General features: G+C 42.9%; 4 protein-coding genes across 10 annotated transcripts; 3 read left to right on the top strand and 1 right to left on the bottom strand.

Moving 5' to 3' along the window:
- Window positions 1-1,607: 1,607 nt before the first annotated feature.
- On the top strand, window positions 1,608-6,779 carry LOC131667713 (BLOC-2 complex member HPS3). Its single transcript, XM_058941342.1, has 6 exons — window positions 1,608-1,763; window positions 1,831-3,635; window positions 3,711-4,473; window positions 4,552-5,142; window positions 5,211-5,325; window positions 5,409-6,779. Exons 2-6 carry the CDS (start codon window positions 1,915-1,917, stop codon window positions 5,588-5,590), a joined length of 3,372 nt encoding a protein of 1,123 aa, XP_058797325.1. The 5' UTR covers window positions 1,608-1,763; window positions 1,831-1,914; the 3' UTR covers window positions 5,591-6,779.
- A 143-nt stretch (window positions 6,780-6,922) lies between these two features.
- On the top strand, window positions 6,923-9,441 carry LOC131667718 (STE20-related kinase adapter protein alpha). Of its 2 annotated transcripts, XM_058941352.1 has the most exons (6): window positions 6,923-7,357; window positions 7,458-7,547; window positions 7,610-7,964; window positions 8,044-8,405; window positions 8,522-8,764; window positions 8,837-9,441. In XM_058941352.1, exons 2-6 carry the CDS (start codon window positions 7,502-7,504, stop codon window positions 8,914-8,916), a joined length of 1,086 nt encoding a protein of 361 aa, XP_058797335.1. In that variant the 5' UTR covers window positions 6,923-7,357; window positions 7,458-7,501; the 3' UTR covers window positions 8,917-9,441. The 2 variants fall into 2 exon arrangements, with proteins under 2 accessions (XP_058797335.1, XP_058797334.1); XM_058941351.1 differs by having other exon boundaries at window positions 6,923-7,547.
- Window positions 9,442-10,281: 840 nt separating this feature from the next.
- On the top strand, window positions 10,282-12,993 carry LOC131667716 (GPI transamidase component PIG-T). The gene is made up of 9 exons (XM_058941349.1): window positions 10,282-10,423; window positions 10,478-10,717; window positions 10,801-10,978; window positions 11,065-11,296; window positions 11,370-11,537; window positions 11,621-11,918; window positions 12,031-12,183; window positions 12,259-12,505; window positions 12,735-12,993. Exons 2-9 carry the CDS (start codon window positions 10,546-10,548, stop codon window positions 12,988-12,990), a joined length of 1,704 nt encoding a protein of 567 aa, XP_058797332.1. The 5' UTR covers window positions 10,282-10,423; window positions 10,478-10,545; the 3' UTR covers window positions 12,991-12,993.
- A 2-nt stretch (window positions 12,994-12,995) lies between these two features.
- LOC131667714 (neprilysin-4-like) lies at window positions 12,996-19,471 on the bottom strand. Of its 6 annotated transcripts, none has more exons than XM_058941344.1 (16): window positions 18,730-19,431; window positions 17,862-18,091; window positions 17,649-17,791; window positions 17,401-17,555; window positions 16,317-16,581; window positions 15,958-16,045; window positions 15,645-15,899; window positions 15,378-15,580; window positions 15,132-15,278; window positions 14,861-15,072; window positions 14,586-14,808; window positions 14,341-14,517; window positions 14,105-14,267; window positions 13,824-14,033; window positions 13,586-13,692; window positions 12,996-13,492 (listed from the first exon to the last, which is right to left on the bottom strand). In XM_058941344.1, the coding sequence occupies exons 1-16, from the start codon at window positions 18,894-18,896 to the stop codon at window positions 13,217-13,219; spliced, it is 3,021 nt and encodes a 1,006-aa protein (XP_058797327.1). In that variant the 5' UTR covers window positions 18,897-19,431; the 3' UTR covers window positions 12,996-13,216. The 6 variants fall into 6 exon arrangements, 5 of the variants coding, with proteins under 5 accessions (XP_058797327.1, XP_058797326.1, XP_058797329.1 ...); XM_058941343.1 differs by having other exon boundaries at window positions 12,997-13,492; window positions 15,132-15,311; window positions 18,730-19,429; XM_058941345.1 differs by having other exon boundaries at window positions 13,352-13,492; window positions 13,898-14,033; window positions 15,132-15,311; window positions 18,730-19,471.
- Between the last annotated feature and the right edge of the window lie 959 nt (window positions 19,472-20,430).

Genomic DNA, 20,430 nt, shown 5'->3' with positions numbered 1-20,430 from the left:
AACTGGAAGAGAGAAAGCTTAACATTAATCGCACGGCGCGCCCTATTGCCGTGGAAAAGGAGCGGCTTCGACACGTGCGTCACGCACGCGTATGCCTTCTTCTGGTAGACGTATCTCTTCCAGATCGGCCAGATCTACTTCTGTGCATTCGCCTCGAAAATCAAACGGAGTTGTGTCATCGGATTTGCGACTGCTCGATAGAGGAGGAGGCAAGCGATCGTAATCAAGTGTCTCGGTGAGCGCCGTGAAACGTCACTTGTTACTCCCATGCGAAGTGAACAGTTTCATCAACGCGTCCATTAGCCGTACATGCAGTTTGCAGCCACGCTTCACTGCATATACGTACGTTGCCCAATCGAAATCCAGCGGGACCTGTTTTGCTTTCGAGGGCGCGGAAAACACGCGACGAACAAAGTGAAAGGTGCGTATACGGAGCTACGAAGACTCTCCGCGTTCTCGCCGTGTTATCAAATCGCTCTATCGGGTTTGAGAGGGGCGCGAGCCGATTGATTTGCCGCCTATATATGCACGACACATGGACACAGCATTTTTATCAGGCGCTCTTTATTGACTACGCCGGGTCCTTTTCACTTTTCCCTTTCCATTGTTGTCTTTCCGAAACACGCCGTGAAATAGTACACTGCACCGAAGACTTGCTATTCACGTTGATTAGAAGATTAGAAAACGATTGGAAACTGCTCGATCGGTGAAAGAAAAAGTCTTCGGGAAATAAAAATCGACCCTGTACACGAAGATACAGTTCAGCAGTAAAACGCAATTTATCGACACGATGCGGTATGCCTTGGTTGGCCGTTGAGGCATGCAACTTGGCATTAGCAAACAAACAAAGTAGCTGCAATTAACAATCGACTCCGCTACTGCACACTGCGATGTTCGCGTTTGTTTTCATTGTCAATCAGTCGGCGTTTATAACGCTAACGCAGCTAGATAGTCTGAATGCATGCAAAATTGCTCGTTAAACGCTTCTAAATTTACGACAGAACGTGTCGATTACTCAGCGCTGGAAATGACCCTTTCGAAACATTCGCGTTCTAAAATCGGAGACGAAATTGATTCGCAAGCGACAAATCAATACGAAGAGGAGATTTAGCACTCAATGCCAACTTCATAATTATAATACCGAGTAAGCGACAAAAAATTCACTCAGATGTGTATATATATATATAGACGTCGCGTAATTTTCTCGGAAGTACTTTACAAAGTCGTAAAAAATGAAGTCGCTATACAGGCGATAAAGCTCTCGCCGCGAATAATATTTGCACGTTATTACAACCGGGCTAATAATAGAACCGTGTGTATTACATGCGGCGCCCAGTTGAAAACGAGCCGGTAACACGAACGCGCACAGACTTGCCGTCATATATTTCATCAATTTTTCTTTCAGCTAACGTGCTCTCGGCCTATCGATCGACTTGTAAGTACCGCTGCACACGGTATATTTGCATTATTTACTATAGTTTAGCGCGTTGCCCAAGTGCATTTTAAAAATCGACGCGCCCCGCGAACTATGCGCGTGCATTACGCATGCGTCGGTATTTTTATGTCGAGCAGAAAAAAGAACGGCTGCAGCTACTATATAGTACTACTACACTACCGCCGCCCAGCCCAGTCCAACAATAGGTTAGCAGACGAATCGCGTGCGGCAAGTGTCAAAAACAGAAAAACGCACAGTCTGCGACGTGATAGTATTTCCTTTGTTTTCTCTTGGTCTCGTAACTTTCCTTGCTATAGGATATCGACCAGTAAGTATATACTTACCACACCTCTTGCGGTTTATCGTCACTACGATCAGCCGTAAAAATTGTCCAGGACACGCAACAACACAGGAGCCATGCTCGGCTGGCTAATTAAGTCAACTCAACGGCGGTTAGCTGGAACGGAGTTGTAAGAAAAATGGTGCGAGTGATACCGGTGCACAACTTTCTCGAGCAGAATGTTGCGCAAATCGATGAGCCGACAGCAAGTTGCGTCGCTAATACCGACGTCGCTGAATATTTATTACTCGCGTCTAGTAGCCACTGTGTCGAGGTGCGTGACTTGACCGTACCTGATCTCAAGTTCCTCACTGCTTTTCCCACCGTTGACCTTGCCTGTCAGCTCGTGCACTGCACCAAGGGCAACTATGTCGCCGCTTTGGAATCCAAGGTCACCAGGGACAGTGTGCACACCAACAACTTTGTTAGGGTGTATGTTAACTGGGCTACACAGGAGAGACAAGCTATGAGGGCTAGGATTGCTGGAAGGGTCACCCCCAGCTTGAATAGGCCACAAAATAGCCTGGAGATGATTGAGTTGCCGTTGAATTCCAAGCCTACGGCTATAGCTTGCTGTCAAGCTACTGGTAACTTGTTGGTGGCTACAGGTAGTACTCTTATTTTACATGAGTTCAAGATAGAGACACAGAATCCATCAAAGTTGAAATTTATTGATTTTGAAGCAAGACCATGGTCTTTAGGATTACACTTTTCACCCTTACATTTAGAAATTGTAGAAGATTTCATATCAGTGATGGATTCCTCCAAGTTTGTTGTGTTTAGACTTACCAATCCTTTGTATGATGATATTGATCATCTAAGTAGTCTCACTTCTACAACTTCCTCTTCCAATGACAAGACAACCATATCGACAGATTTCTGTAGCATGGAGACTATGGATAACTCTATTGCTAGTAATGATTCCAATTTGATGAAACATAAGAATAATACTAATCAAAAGAATGTTGATCGGAATTCCAATCCTCACAGTCTTTTTAATTTATCAGCTTCAAAAAAGAAAGGTAATTATATCGATTGGGACCGTTTGGCAAGCAATGAAAAACCAGAATTGGAATCTTTAATAAATGAAGGATACGTCGAGCATAGTAGTCAGCCTTTTTCTATAAATTTACCTTCTATTTCTCTGGAAAGAGCTGGGCCAGGACACACTCTAAATCCTTTCATACTTAATTCCGCTGATACAGAAGTGTTCATCAAAACAACATCTCCAGATAATGGTTGGTCAGAAAATTACATGGTGAAATGCATTCTACGTTTAAAAATTGCTAAAGCATATGACACACCTAGGGGAGATGCAAATATGGAATTTTTTACATGTTCTGTTCTGAAGCCATTGTACATGAAAATTAGTCACAATTACAATGGATTGAAAAGGTCAATACTTAGATCTGAAAAATACAAATATCTCAATGGAGTAACATGTTTGATTTGTACAACTCAAGAAGGATACATTTATCATTTCAACACAGAAAGCAGTGATGATATTAATCCTACATGCCTGACCACTTATCCCTTTACTGCTCCAGTAATACACGTTGCACTAGAGTACACTGTTTTACATGCTTTAACGGAAGCTGGATTGGAATCCTATACACTACGTTTATCTCATCATATTGCAAAAATGTCTCCTCAGCATATGAAAATTGTTTGTCCAGATATATCTGAACCTGTTTGCTTGATTGGCCTACGTCCCTTTCAAAGCATTCAGAAATTAATAAATTCTGATAAAAGCATCACACTCTTAGCTAAAGTGGAAAATAATTGGACTCTCTATTCTTTAATTTTACCTAAACCAGAAAATATTTATTATGATATTGTTAATGCTGCGAAAAATCACAGGTAAATACAAATATTTTTATTAGAAAATGAGGTAATAATTCAAATTTTGTTAAGTGAAAATGCATCTTATTTTAGAACAACTAGTCCATCAACCTATCGCCATTTATTAGAGGAAGCCCATGCCATGTTGCGTTTAGCAAAAGATGTAGTAGATTTACCAAGTAATAACAATGATCAGTCTCCAAACGACTCGAAAGTGGAGAGTCTTTATAATCAGTCATGTGCCCTTTTAGGAGATTATTTCATCAAATCCGACTCCGAATTAGAACGACGTCTTTGCATTCCATACTATAAAATGTCAGGACTAAAACCCAGCGAAATTCTTTCGAGGAAATCGACATTCAATGCTCCAGGCTTGGTGACCTACATCAGGGACATTTTAATGACTGTCAAAAGTGGTCCGGAAGCCGATGCGCTTTTCCAAAGTCAAGATATTGTTGAAATAATCAGCTCGGAGAGTCGCGAAGATCTATTAAATATGGTCTTGGGAAGCGTTGTTCTACGAGAATATACCACGGAAAAATTAATTAAACTCTTGTCGTCGCAGACTAAAGATGACTATACTCAATTAGCACTTTCGCTTCTGTACATTCAAGCGGAAAAAGAATTTCTCGCTGAAAATGCATTGGAAGCTGTGTCGAATAGATTTCTCTCGCGTACTGTATTGAATTATCCGCATTTGCTGTTCGACGACGATGTGTTCGATTCGAGGAACCGAGCTATTTTATCTTTCTCAGACTTTGCGGCTAAATTAATTTGTCGTAAAAGTCAAGTTTTTGCGGAAATTCTTACAAAACTAGTCGAAGAAGAGGTGCTTTCTCTTCATCAAGTCATGCAGGTAAACTCCATGACTGTACAATGGAATGCTTGATTTATTTCTCGTACAAAACTAATACTTGAATTTCATCGTGTACAGGTTTTCTTAGAATATTTGCCATCAAGGGTAGGACGTGATGGGCATGATGCAGCAGCTGGTTTGCAACAGTTCCTGGAAACTTACCTTCAGAGTTATTTTGACAATGTGCAGGATAAAAACGATGTCACCTACAATGACGCTTTAGTGGAAGCTTTCACAATTTTAGTCAGATCTTATTTAGGTAAATTGATGCAATCCAAAGTTTACAAGTCAGATAAAGCTTTGGCCGACGGAGAGTGGAAAAATTATGACGCTTACCTCTTCAAGAGTCAGAGACCAAAATACTTAGATAAGATGCCGCCTTGCTTAAAAGATTACAAAAAAATCATGAATGCCTTGGATTTGGATGATTTTTCGAAATTAAATAACGCAAATAACGATAAGACTATTCGAGTTGAGCTACTGAAGCTACAAGCATTGATGGCCAGCGATTTTTTACCTGCTGAATGTTTTAAAGAAGTCGAACAATTTTTAAACACTGAAGAGATCGACGGCAGCTTAGCTTTTCACACTTTGTGCAATAGAAACACGGAAGCTGTTACGCAAATGTTGATAGAACAGTGTCCTCAGGCTGTTTTGCAATATGCTAAGGTATGATTGAAAAACAAACATCGAGTATCCTTAATGTTCATTTTTTATTGATTATAATTTAACTACAGGATATGTATACCAAAGAAACGGAATGGAAATTACTGGTAGATTTGCTACAGCAAAAAATTTCAAATAATGATTCTAGTCAAGAATTACATTTGTTCTATGAGCAGACAATGATAGGTAAACTAATTACTTTTAACATATTAAAAAATGTGTACTAAAATATTGTATACATTAATAACAATGTTAATTAATTTTTTTAGATACATTAAAATATGCAGCAGAAATTTTACCTCTTAAGTCTTTACATTACATCCTACCTAAAGATGATGATGAAACCTTTCAGCGTTACATTGACGTTTGTGGTCAGATCGTGCACGCGGAACACGTAAAATCTTTATTGATGGAAACTGGACGTCAGTTGTTATCAACGCTAAATTTATAATCTTGTAGTAAGGAATCTTTACAAATCAAGATAGAAATTTTTGAAGCATCTACAAACAATAATGTCGTTAAATAACTCGTTGGCACGATTCCTTTTTTTTATTCAAAAACATTTTGCTTGTTCCAGTTCATTGTTTTATCTCTTTGTCATATAAATCTACGGAATTCCTTATGATATTAATGTTAATTGCTTCCACTGGAATCTTTATTTTCGATCAAGCTTCCAAGAACCTGATTCTCTATATTGCCTTAATAGTATATTACGATACAAGTGCGGGAAAGTAGATTCTCTCGCTTCGCTCGGGCGTAAATGTCACACGAGACGAGAAACTCTTTCCCAAACATGTGCCGTACCGTATTTTTCAATACGACTTGTGGAAAGTACGATTTTCAATGCTCGTTTTTCGCTAAGTATGCGGGAAAGACGTACTTTGCATACGGAGTGTCAAAAAAGTATTTTTATTGAGTCACTTAAATTTTATTTGAGTAATTTAATTTCTATTTTGCTAAGCATTGTTCACTTTTAGACACAATTTTTCTAATAGATGTAATACTATGCAAAATAACTGAAGTATCAAATGACAAATAACGACAAATTACTATAAACAATTCAAATGTTATATTGTAGAAAGTGTTCTTATTCAATGTTTATATGTGAAATGAACTATAACATTTTCATTTGAAATTTTATCTCTAGATCAAATTAGTAATGGATGAGACTGTTAAAAATATTTAATACTTTAAATGAATTTTTTAAGGAATATGATGAAAATGAAATTATAAAATTTGAATATACTCGGTATAACGTTTATATCATTTCATTTTTATTAACAAAATACTTATCTCTATATTCTACATTTGTGCAAATTATACCAGATATATATTGTTGTATCTCTGATCAATTTTATTTAGAAGATCAATTATTGTTACTAATTCTGTTAAAAAATATCAATAAAGCATCCGAATTAAAAAAATAGTTGCTTAAAAATAAATTAAGCTCGAAATTTAATTATAAAAAATAAAAATCATTGTTCAATAAAAAATACGAAAAGTATGTTTTAAACGTTAATTAATATTATTTTACTAATGTACTGTAAAAATTTCAGTAATTTACTATATTATTTGTAAGTGCATTAAAACTAACATTTTTTTAAATGTATAAATTTCATGTTACCGGTGTAGATGACGTCGTCGTGGCATCTCAAGTCTGCACTTCCCAATTAATCTTCCAAATATATTTCGGACAATTATGTTTTGAAAAGTTCTCTACCAATCACATACATATCAAGAAAAATTAAAAAAAAATGTTCCTTTTCCTACAATGATGAATTTTACTACTTGTTTATAAAATAATATATGCACATAATATCCTGTATAATTTTCATTTTTAAAAACATACGTATATAGATTTAAATTTACATTTTTATTCTTATCAGATATCTCGTTTCATTCTATTTAAATTTTCGTCATCTGTGCGATGTCATTCTCATAAACTGATTTTTATAAAAGCGTACGATTATCTTTTGCCATTCGAGTCGCATCATCATAGAGTATAGCGTCCATTATAATATCAGAGACCTAACGTACATATTTCCATAGATTGAGTTTTAATCGAAATTGATGTATATATACATCAATGAAAAAAACAAAAAGTTTATGCACAAACGTAGTATAATTTGAATATATACGGATGCTTGTTTTCCTTTGAATTTTGCAAATATATTTAATTTCTAATTCATTGAACTGGCGCCATGATGTAAGGTTACAAGTTAGTAAATAACAACATGATATAGGTTTCATTACTGTTACTCTGATCTATTTTATACTTAAATATTAAATTCATTTGTTTTGAAATTAAAACATGCTAGAAAACTCTTTATGTTTTCTTTAAAAAGCTCGCAAAATTATTAAGATGTATGATATAAATCTGAATAATTATATCTATGGGCCACGTATAGGTAAGTTATTAATGAGTATTATCATTGGAGTATCATAATATAACAACCAGATGTGCCTTTAGATGGGAGTAACAATGAAACTGGATCAGTTCATATAGCACATCACAAACCAACAAATACATATGTTGCCATTAAAAAATACTTCATTGACAATAAAGAATCAGATGATTATGGTCTTATTCAGCAAGAGATTGTGACCACAAGGCAACTTCAACATCCAAATGTTCTTGCTTATTTGAATGCTTTTGTGTCTGGTCATGATGTGTATGTAATTTCACCACTTATGAATTATGGGTCATGCAGTAATCTGTTGCAAGAATCTTTTACATCTGGTTTTCCAGAACTTGCAATTGCATTTATTGTAAAAGACGTTCTTCATGGACTAGATTATTTACACAGAAAGGGCATCATACACAGGTAAATAAATGATTACTAGAAATATATTAATTGCTATGAGTCTACAACATTGATTTATTAATTGTGATATATATTTTAGATCTCTACGAGCAAGTCATATTCTTATATCTGGAATTGGAGAAGCATCTATCTGTGGTATGCGATATGCTTGCGAAGCAGTTAAGAGTGGTAAATGGCAACGAACAATTTTCAATTTTCCTAAATCAAGTACAAATAATCTCAAATGGCTGAGTCCTGAATTGCTTCAGCAAGATCTCAGAGGGTACAATGAGAAATCAGATATTTATAGCCTTGGGATAACAATATGTGAATTAGCGAATGGTATTGTTCCTTTTCATGGTTGTCCAGACACCCTGATGTTGACTGAAAAAGTTAGAGGTTTTATCCCTAACATTATTGACAGATCTACTTACCAGGCTGATTCAATGGATATTGATCAATGTAAATGCTATTCGTCACTGTTCTTTTAAAATGAAAATTGTTGTTTTTATCCATTCTATTAAATACATTTAGATCGATCAATATGTATTTATTAAAATGGACAATCACTATTTCAGCTCTAGGAGATGAAACAAATGAAAATTCCAACAGAAATATTGAAGAAATGAAGACGCGTAAATTTTCTGAAACATTCCACGAAATAGCTGAACAATGTGTTCAACGCGAAGCGGATAACCGTCCTAGCGTTCACCATTTGTTGAAACATCCCTTTTTCAAGCAATGCAAAAGGACTGAAACTACTCTTCTTGATATTTTGAATCCTGTGATACCTCTTCACGAGCGTTTTAAGCAAAATTTAGGTAGCTTTTTCTTTGAATGTAAATGTACTAGACGCAATTTTAATGAAATTTTCTAAATTTTTATAATTTTAGAAAATGATACTATGGCAATAACAGATATACTAAACACTTTGGAACTCGAAAGCTGCCAATGGGATTTTGAAAATACTTGAAAAAATTCTTTTTCAGTTAATTAAAATTGTTACCAAAAAAACATCAATAGTGATATATCTAGTATTTCTACTGCAGATGTAATATAAGATTGTTGAATGAGCTCTATTTGTACTTATTTTATTTAATTATATCAATTATTAAACGCATTGTTTGACAATGCACTGATGCAAGACTTATAAATTACTATAAACTCGTATCTGATAGAAATTTTTACAGACACAAATGGCAATAAACTCAATTCACATCAATGTATACAGTTTATATCGATATCCAACAAATCATTTTGTGCTGACTTGACATTGTTTCTTAAAAAGTAACGACAAGATTAAACATTTTATAAATCCAGAAAAAAACAACATAATATTTAACTTAGAATCATAAATTAAGCTATCAATCCGATCAAAGAGCGTAAAATAATTTGGAACGTAATCGGCGGCTTATAAAACATAGACAGACCACGCCGATAAAATAAATATCGTGATTAAAATTAGTTTTATATTACATTGATTACGAACGAATAATCACTCTGCTTTGTTGGAAAAAATGTTATTCTTTTATTAATAAAAAATCTCCCACTCTTCCCCCTTGATATCCAGATACTCGAAAGAAATTTATAGGAACACAGAAATGAAACGTCCCGTTTATGCGGACACCATCGTTCATTTCTATTGGAGTTTTATTTTTTTTACATTTTCATCTTCTGAAGCTGATTTGGAATAAATAATTGTAGCTAACGTTTTCAAAATTTTTCCGTATGTAGGTATTAAATGTAAGTATTAGAAAAATATTTACCTACTTAACATTTTTCACGATTTAAAAAGAAACATTCTTAAATATCGGTTTATTTTGTACCACTTTTATTGCAACACGATAAACAGATTACTACACATATAATGAAGAGTATCATGTAGATTATAGCGTGGAAAATGAAAAATTTCGTATTGTATTTACCGTCGAAGTGCATATTATTTGTAAACAATAAATTTTACTTTTGATAGTAATTAATGATGAGAGCGGAAGAAAAAAAGACAAATGGAAAGATCGTGTTTCATTGTTATATAACGAGGGGACAAACAGAAATAAAATTTGTGATGACTATGATCATTTTATTATTATATTATTTTCTATTGACAAAAATGTAAAACATAGAAATTGATATAACTTGGTGTTTAGTGAAATTAATGTCCGTTAACATTTTATACATATCAAAACTGAATTTGAACTTTAAATCTTATGAACTATCGACAGCCGATAACACTTATCTCATACGTTCGGAATAATGGGATTGCTATATATGCGGGCTTATATATTCAAAAAGCGAGATTCCTACCGCTTGTGGATGGCCGCTATCATCTAGTGAGAAAATAGGTGGACCATGAAATCGCTACATATACGACTCTTCCTCGTTAAAGTTGACACATGAAGATACAGTTTTATTTAAAATGTTCTTATAAAGTGTCAATTTTAATAACAATTAATTCAAGTAGTGTTAATTTAGCTTAAATGGTAACATTGGAAATATCATATAACTTATCAGATGATAACGATATTTTGTTTCAGATCAATTATTATTTATAAATATGAGATTTTATGAATGAGAAGGTCTACTAAATCTTATCGATTTAATTATGAGTCATCTAATAAAAATATTTTTCATCTTTCAATGCACAATTTATTTGTCGTTTGCACAAATTGACACATTTGATGAAGAGTTGATGCTGAAACCTCTGCCAAATGGCTATCTTTACACTTTCTTTCAATTTACAACTTTGTGGAATGCTGAGAATAATGCTGAAACTTGTAAGTAATAATTTAATTTTTTTATAATATTTAAATAACATCATTGTTTATGCATTGTAAAACAATTGAATTTTTTTTTAAAGTGAAACATACACATTTATTTCCTCGAGGATTAGCAGAGATTATAAGTAGGCATCATGTTGATGAAATGGATATTTCCCTAACAGAGGGTCTTTGGAATTATGAAAAATATGGATACCCATTTTACAATGCTGGACCTGGTGCTGAAATTTCTGCTTGGTTTAATGAAAATGTCAAAAAGTAAATCATATTTGTTATAATTTGATACATCAATCACCTTAATACAAGTTCATCCTTTATATCAACTATTATTATTATTAATACAGTGTTGATCAAGAGTGGATAGGTTTAACAAATGCCCTCTCTGGGTTATTGTGTGCTTCATTAAACTTTGTTAGTTCATCAAATAGTCTGTCACCAGAATTTAGTTTTAGGCCTACAGGAGTGGTTACCAAATCACCAAAGTCTAGTCATTTAAGATATTCATCTCTACCACGAGAAACAGCATGTACAGAAAATCTTACGCCATTCAAAAAATTACTACCTTGTGATTCAAAAGTATGGATTTAATTGTCCATTTTCAAAAATTACACTACAATGGACTAATAATAATAATTATTCTGATTTCTAGAGAGGACTTGCAACATTGTTAAACTCAGCTTATATTCATAATACCAATTATCACTCAGTAGGTATTCATTTCCGTTCAATATGCCAAAATAAAATGTGCACCAAGTTGACCTTGGAACTTAGACAAACAGTATCTCTAATTTATGATACAGTGACATTTGACACAGAGGTGAATAAATTAAATCATGCTAAACATTCAATCAATAGATTTTAATCTATATAATTGGTATTAACAATACTTTTGCATATTAGGATTGGTCAATTCGCAAGTTATTTGGGATTGGATTAAGAAGTGCATGTCCACTTGCAACGTTAAGTAATATATATGTGGACCTCACTAGTAATGGTACTACTCACTCTTATAAAATATCACCTCCACCATCTGGAATAACAACCAGTCTAAGAGGAGGACAAGAAAATAAATATGCAATTTATGATGTAAGATCAAATACGATTGATGGAGCTTTCAGTATTGCTACAGTACACAAAGTGCAAAAGTCTTCTGGAATCAATTATCCATCAATTCTCTATGCAAATAGATACATTATAGGTAAATAAAAATTCTATGGTTGTTTTACAGTAATTTTTATTCTTACACTTACAAATACATAAAATAATTTTAATGAAGATGTTTAATCATCATACTAATCACTATTGTGCAGGCTATGGACAGGAGAAGGGATCTCTGGTAACAAAGCTTTACAACAATCACTGGCAGAATATAGACGTAGTTTTGTTGGAAAATGTTCCTTGGTATTTACCATTGTATTTACATTCAATGAAAATAACGTGCAATGGAGTGGACATAAAACCACGTAAGATTTGCATTAAGAAGTAGCTGAAAAGTTTCTCATTTTCTATTTATTCAATAAAATATTATTTGCTTGCAGTGGCTCAACGATACATTCCTGGCAAAGAAAGGCAACAGCCATATTATTTAGAATTAGTCCTACGCTTACCAGCGCGTTCGGTAACAAAGTTCTCCGTGGATATCGAGTATATGTTCCTAAAGTGGCAAGAATATCCGCCAGACGCGAATCATGGATTTTACATGGGACCTGCAGTAATAACTGCACTGTTGCCCATCGCTAGAAATTATACTGCTTTGCCACAGGAAGGCAGTACAATAACGTCAACGTAAGTTACTTATATTTTTTTTCGTTTTTCATTTTTTTAAGCAAAGCATTGGTGTTATGACGAGTGGTTAAAGTATTATAGTTACGTTAAAAAAGGGGCGTTTAAACATATATTGCACGTATATCTTATATTTAAAAATGCTGTAATAAACGTGAAAGTACGAAATTTGTTGCCAAAAATATTTCATCACGGTTTGCTATAAATCAGATTTTACGTTTCGATTTTTCAGATTTAACGCAACGCGCGAAGGCTATCTGGTACAGTTGCGCACCGAAACATTGTTGATAAGTCTACCAACGCCGGATTTCAGCATGCCATACAACGTAATTTGCTTAGCATGTACGGCAGTAGCGTTGGCCTTTGGTCCATTGCACAACATTTCTACCAAGCGGCTGGTGCTCAAACGCATCGAGAAGCAGGGCTATTTACCCTCGTTATGGGGCAAATTACGTAAAGTTGTAGGCTTCAAGGAGAAGACTGCCTAGTGTACGCGCGTTAGACTACTTGTTTGTATATGTGAGCTTTATAATAAATTCGAGTTTCTTTACTATATATGACGCGATGTAGTTTGAAATATTTGTCATGGCTTATGAGCGATTTATTAAAAACTATTTCATGTTTTGATTATTGCTCGGCGATGAGCACGAAGCGATTATTGCTCGAAAACTAAACGAGAAAGGAAGATAAAAAAAAGTCTAGGCAATTTGGAAGTCACCAAACGAGGCACTTGTTCACAGGATTCATAGGACTTCCCAACGGGCAATTAAAAGCCTTTGAGAACTCTTCAAAGTTCGACAGAGTGCCAATCACGCGAAAGCGGCCAGGCGAATGTAGATCCGTCTTGATTTTGTGTCGCATCGCCTCGGGCCGCATCGAGCCACACCAAACTTGCGCAAAGTTGAGGAAGAAAAGTTGCTTACCAGTTGCGTCGATACCTGGCAAACTTTCTTTGGCGTCCGAGTTTTGCGATAACCATTTCTCGTAAGCCTGTTTTATTAAAATTTGACTGAATCAGTTTGTGACGATACTTATTTATTTATCAATTTGTTTTTAAATTGATTTTAAGAATATATTATTTACCCGGAAAGCTTGCTTGATACCACCGTTGTCGGCAATATTTTCACCTTGAGTATTGAAGCCGTCGACTTGCAAAGCTACATCTTTTACCATGTATTTGTTGTACTGATCTAAAAATCAAAGTAACCGACATTGCAACTTATTTCCATGCGAGGAGCTTTCCAACGGCAGCAGAATCCAGCATTCAATCAATGAAGCGTTGCGCCAGTGAAACTTTAAGCAAAACTAAAGCATAGCTAACCAATAAAGCACGAAGCTCGCTGCTCAAACTCATTGATAGTTGCCTCGCTCCACCATCGATGAAAGTTACCAAACTTGTCAAACATGCGGCCCTTATTGTCGAAGCCGTGAGTGATTTCATGGCCGATAACAACGCCGATGCCGCCATAATTGAGGCTCCTAGGAAAGTATCGATGATAGAACGGCGGCTGCAGTATCCCCGCCGGGAAGGCTGCAACAGTGGGACGCTCAAGATAGAGACAGGCGACGCGTGGTCGGGCCAGCAGAACTCGCGCTCGTTACTTATTTGATTCCTGTTGCGATTGTAGTAAGCGTTGACGATAGCCGGACCAGTGTTCCACAGGGTCTTGTTGACCGGAGTGCCGAGTCTGTCGTGCTCGACCCGCGTCGTGTGGCGTAGCATGTTCAAGATGTTCTCGAAGTACTTGTCCGGGTGAATGTGGACCTGCGCTCGAAACGGTTATGCATTAGATCGAAGCCAAGGGGAGCCGTCGCGCTCGACAGCCGGTCAAACGCACATCGTGGAACTGGCGGTCGAGCTCGCTGGGATGCAAGATGAAGTCCGGGTAGCCGATCCGCAGCTGCATCGCTTTGACCTTCTCGCTGGCCAGCCGTTTGGTGGTGGTGTCCAGCCACGGCGACTGATTGAGCAGCTCGTGGAACGCGTTCTGTATCTCTCGCGTCATGAACAGCGTCTGCGAGCAGAGGCAATGGTCGTTAGTCCAGGCGAGTCGAGCGGTCGCTCGGCGCTGGCGAAGATTACGTCGTTTTTACTCGTCTCGTCGAAGTACTTCCTCACGAAGATCGAGCCGACCGCCACGCCCATGTTCCAGTTAACCTGGGCCACGCAGTTCTTCCAACGCGAGGGCGCCTTCTCTCTGCCCAGCAGGATGTAGTAGAAGGTCTGCTTGGCCTCTTGAAACCGATCATCTAGATTGTTCACGCGATGTCGCACGAAGCGCCACAACAGATAATTGGCCACTATCCTGAAAGTAAATCCGCATTTCTGGACCGAAGACTAGCCGGTGGCGCGCGTACCTCGGCGGCGTCCGCGACAGCAGTTTGACCAGGTTCTGCAGGTACTCGGTGGCGAAAACCATCACCGGCTCGGACAGACCGACCGGCCGATCGAGGACGAGCGACAGGTATCTGTGCCAGTCGATCTCGGGTATGAGGGCGTGCAGCTCGTCCAGCCTCATCCGCCTGTAGAGCTCCGAAGAGTTTCGCCGCTCGCTCGGCGACAGGGTGATCTGCCGGGGCCTGGGCGTGAACGAGTGGCGAACGAGAGGCGGCGCTCGCGGGTACTCACGTTGGCGAGCTGAATCTCGAAGCGGACCAGCTCCTCGGCGTGCAGGCTGGCGCTTTTGAGCGAGGCGCCGAGCAGGCTGGCGATCGTCACGAGGTAGTTCTTGTAGGCCATCAGGTAGACGGTGTTGGAGGCCTCCAGGTAGTAGTCCTTGGTGGGCAAGCCGAGACTCGTCTGATCGAGCTGCCGAGCGCGCGAGGAGCCGATTAGCGTCCGCGCGCGCGTGGCCGAAAGATAACGTTCCCCCACCTGGATGATGTACTGCTCGCTGTTCTTGATGTCGGGCCCGATCCACTCGGAGATGAGGATGTCGTTGCTGTAGAGTCTCAGCCGTGCGACGAGCAGCAGCCAGTCGAACCTACGGTAGTCCCACTCGGGTCTTATGATCGGCCAGCCGCCCAGGTCGTCCAGCAACTCGAGCAGCGGCCGCTCCAGCCGGCGCTCCAGTATCCCTGGGCCACACAGCCGGTTAGTCGCGCTGCCCCGCGCTCGGTCGCTCGTCGCCCGCCCGCTCACCGCTGTTCATGCAGCTGTCGAACAGGTTCTTGGCCTTGCGAACGGCGCTGGCGTCGTACGCGTCGGCACTGGACACCGGTTCCTCGAGCAGCTGCTTGAGCACGAGGTCGAGGGACTCGCGCAGCGTCTCGAACACGTCGTAGCCCGTCTTGTCCTCGGGGATGCTGTTGTACTTGTCCCAGTTGCCGCACGAGTACTGATAAAAGTCGTCGCACGCCGCTACCGTTCTGTCCATGTACTTCAGCATCATCTTAGCTGCGGTGTAGAGTAAACGTATGGATGTGGAACAGCTCTGTCTCGGCAAGCTTCGTACCTTGAGCCTTGCGAATGAAGTCCTCGTCCCAGTTGCTCCTCCAAAAGGCACGATAATCCATAGATTCGTGGTCCTCGACGCTGTAGGGCTACCCGTGAAAGCACGCGAACGCATCGCTCGATCAGATCGATCGAGGACGGTTCGATGGAAAAGGGAGAGAGGGAGGGGGGCAGCTTGCCAACCGCCCGAGAACGAAAGAGAAAACAGGAAGAAAGACGCGATGCACAGAGACACGAGGACACGAGGACACGATGCGCTCCAAGAGCCGCGCGCGCTCGACTCAAAGGTAATTGGCTCTCCTTGATAAGAGAGAGAGAGAGAGAGAGAGGGAGAAAGAGAGAAAGGAGGGAGCGTCCTACCGCGGAGTCGTCGTCGTCCTCGCGACTGTGGCTCTTGTCGACGTCGAAATTCTCGACGGTCGATCGCGTGCGCCAGTGCACCGCGACACCGCGCTTTTCCTCCTGCTGCTCCACTTGCGCGTCTTCGTCCTCGTCCTCGGAGTCCTCGGAATCCTCTTCTCGCTCGTCCGCGATCTCATCCTCCTCCAAGTCGCCGTCCTCCTCGATGCAATCCTCTTCCTCCGTGTCCTCCTCCGACGAGGCGCTGCTTCTCGCGGGCCTAGTCCTGCAATCGAGTCGATCTCTTATTTGCCTATCTCGATTTCACGAGTCTGCTTGAAACATTCGACTACCTCGAGTGGCAAAGCAAACTCGTTTACTTTTGCTAGCTATCTCGCGAGCCTTCCTGTCTCGATCAACTTCTGCTTGTTTCGATCAACAAACGCGTCATACGAGCAACAAACGAGCCGTGCTTCGGAAGAATTTAACATTTGAATCGAGTTAAACTTATCGGAGTGACGCGAGTATTCGTCGCCGATCGAGTCCAATGTCAAAAGGTTGGAGTGCGCTGGTTCGCAGTGGCGATAACAACGATAATCGAGTGTCCAACCATTGACACAGCTGCGCGGCACCGTTAATTCTACCGCGCCGATCGAGCGAATAATCGACTGGTGGCATTCGATCAGGAGGATGGCGATGCGGAACGGCGCAGACGGCGACGAGGTGACGCGCGAGCAACCGCCGCGTGGGCGCATCAAAACAGTTTTCCGAGCGCGCGCGCGGAAGAAAAGAGCGCAATCAAGCCTCGGAGCGCCCACGGAAGAAAGCGGACAAATGCCTCGTGCCCGCGAAAAGACCGGCCACGGAAAAACATGCATTTCCTAATGCGCGCCGCCGGTGAGCCGAGCGCGCGCGCGCGCGCGGCCCAAATAGAAGCGCAAGCTCTCGAGGCGGTGCACGCGAGCGCTTTGCCGAGCTGACAGAGCGAAGCGAGAGGCGGCTTTAGAAGCAAGAAAAAAAGAGCTCGTTCATTTTTCTGCTCTTTCTTTTACAGTTTTTTTTTTTTTTTTTATTTCGGACGTTCTACCGTGAGAAATTTACTTGCAGTTCCCGAAGCGGCTGCTCGCTTTTCAGGTCCGCTCCCACAGCCGTTGAATGCCGCCGAGGCGACGTCGCCGCTTGCCCTTTTGACGTCCTCGTGGCGGCAGCGCTGGTGGTGGTGGTGGTGGCGCCGGCGTCGATTGAAGCCGGCGCTGCTCGCTGCGGACCAATGGAATAAAGAATGACGAGTCGGGAATGTGGGACGCGGCTAACGAGGCGTCTCGGAGAAAAGAGCAACGCGCGGGCTTTTACCTGGCGCTGGCTGTCGCGCTTTCGCCGCTGCAGCGAGCACAGGGCGTCGAGGGACTCCGCCGGCAGGAAGCTCGTCCGCAGGTCCGGCTGCAACGCGCGGACGCTCAGCTCCGCGTGCTTGACGTAGTCGCTGCGCGCTCCCGCTGTGAATCACCAGGCATTCGTCGCTCGGTCAGCCTTCGCGCGCTGAAAATCGAAGGTCAAGCTCCTCACGTATAAAGCCGGCGGCGCGCTCGTCATCGGCGCTCGGCGGCGGCGCCGGCTGCTGCTGCTGCTGCTGCTGCTGCTGCTGCTGCGGTTGGCTGTTGCGCATCGACAGTTTGCCGACCACAGTGGACTTGGACAGGGCGATGACGATGATCGTCAGCGGTAGTATGACCGCGGGGATCAGCAGCATGAACCTTATCCTCGTCCGCCAAATGTCATTGCCGCCCATGCACCATCTGCGCTCGTTATAGCTCGCTTTCAATCGGTGCTCCGTTGCCACTTGGTGGACTAAGAGCGCTCGGCTTTTTTTCGCCTCGTTAATGGACGCCAAGTGGAAAATCGCCTTTGCGTGCCGCGCTCGCTAAAGCGCCCGCGCCTGGTCCGCGAGCTTTTCCTCTCCCTCCCTCGCTCTCTCTCTCTCTCTCTCGCGCGCGCTAAATTGTCGCGCTAAGCGCTGTACTTTGGAGATCGCACGGTGTCGACAGTGCAGGCGTTTCGCGGTTGAACGGCAGACCGGTGGCTCGTCGAAGCGGCACTTCTAGGAAATAATTGCGAGCGCGACGGGCCGGGCAATAAATTTCAATGAGATGTCGCACGAGCGCCGAGCGCAGCCTTGAGCGCGTCAGTGCCGTGTTGCCGCAGCGAATCTGGCGAGAAGCAAGCGATCAATCGGGCGGAAGGGAAAAGCGCGCGGTTCCCCTCGGCGCTCAGCGAGAGAGCGAGAGAGTGCTCCCGCGGAAGAGTCAGCTCGCGAGGGTGAAAGCGTGTGTACACAGCGCTCGCGCGGGCTCTCGAGTGCTTTCATACTCGCGACGCTCGCGAGCTTTGATCGTGCCGTCGCGCGCGGCTCGAAGCGGCATGCGTGGAAACGTACTTGTGTCGGCCCGTGTCCTTGTTGACGGCGAGGCGGCAGGACGGACAGATGCCCGCGGCTGCTGCTGGACACGTGTCCTCCTCGTCCTCGTCGTCGCTGATCTGATGCTGCTGCTGATGCTGCTGCTGCTGCTGCTGCTGCTGCTGCTGCTGTCGACTCAGGCGCATCCTCCCTGGTCGCTGCTTGCTTCGCGCTGACGTCGCTCGAAGCGAGAAGAAGGGACGATGATCGCCGCTTGTTTTCGCGACGAGGTCGGCTCGAGCGCGTTCGGTCGTCGCGAGCCACGGGCACTTTATGAGGACAGTAGAGCGCTAACGATGCAACGCCGAGAGCACGGCACGCCGAGCGGCCGGGAGGTCACGCAAAAATCCGAGCGGTTCCGCTTGGAGCCGTCGGCGGCAATTGCGACTCGCGCCGATTGGAGAAACTGTCGCGGACTCGCCGAGTTATCGCGCTATTGACGCTGCCCCGAGCCGTGGCCTCGACAGATTAATCGCAACGTTTCGGGCGAATGGGAGATCGAGAGCGCGAGCGAGAGAGAGAGAGAGCGCGATAAAAATGAGCGCGGAGGCAGGGCGCTGGCGCGTTACGAGAGACTCGTTGCTCGCTCTAATTCGACGGGACGATGCATATTCATCGGCGTGCACGCGAGAGCTCGCGGGGCCAATTAGCGCGCGCGCTCGTCGCAACGTCGTCGGCAGCGGCCGCGCAACGAGAAGAAGAATCGCGACGCGACTGTGCTATCCGGCACAGGTTCCGAATGTCAATCTGGACAGCACGAGCGGCGGGGGGAGGAGGAGGAGGAGGAGGAGCGCTCATTGTCGACGCGCGTCAGGGTCCGTCCAAGCCGACGACTCGGCGCGCAGGTGGCGTGTCGCCGGGCCAGCCTCGTCCGCCCGCGATCGGCCTTAATCAGGCGCAATTGTCGGACTCGCCTTCAACTGCTCCCGATACTGCGCCGCACGCCCCAATGTCGTTTTCATAGACCTGGATGGTGCCCGGCGCGCGCGCGTCCGGCCAACCGATCGACGACCGACAGGCGTACTCACTGCTGCCGCGGCGGCGATCGGGGCGCACCGCCTCGACGTAGCGCAGGTTGTCCCAGTGGTAGTCGGTGGGCATGTCAGCGAGCCGTTCGAGGGGCTCGGGCGCCGATGGAAGGACCCTCGGGCTGGGTTCTCTCGCCGGATCCGCACTCATCCGCTCGCTCGAGTTAGGCTGCTCCGCCGGCTCGGCCGCGCGATAGGCTCGACGGGTGCGTTCGTTGGGGACCCGCTTGCGAAAATCCCCGCCTATCGCTTGCTGCGAGCAAACAAACGAAGGCCGCTAAGTGGAGCGTGTCATTGCTTCGGTGTTTGTTCGGCAAGCTCCCTTTGGCAGCGGGCTTCCTCTCGATTGTCGCTGCCCCTTCACAGAGGCACGAAGGCACGAGAACCGAGCTGATCTTGGTGTGCTTCGGTGGTTTTCCGCGCAAAGAAACAACGACGCGGAAAGGCGGGGGCTGAAGAAAAAAGACAGGTGTGCTTTTATTGCATGGCGATCACTGGGGCTGGTCGCACCAGATCAATTTTGTTTATTCTCTAGAATACAAAAGTGTCGACAAAGAAAAAGTCCTCGTTTAAATTCGTACGGATCAGTTCTTGCGCGTTGCTTCGATGCGGAGCTCGTTATTACAATACTCTGGCCTATACAACGGAAGTC

This window comes from Phymastichus coffea, unplaced genomic scaffold (assembly GCF_024137745.1).
Source record: "Phymastichus coffea isolate CEN01 unplaced genomic scaffold, Cenicafe_Pcof_1.1 PCOF00070, whole genome shotgun sequence".
Lineage (NCBI taxonomy): Eukaryota > Metazoa > Arthropoda > Insecta > Hymenoptera > Eulophidae > Phymastichus > Phymastichus coffea.
The sequence above is the reverse complement of the archived record's forward strand: the minus strand, read 5'-3'. Positions and strand labels throughout refer to the sequence as shown.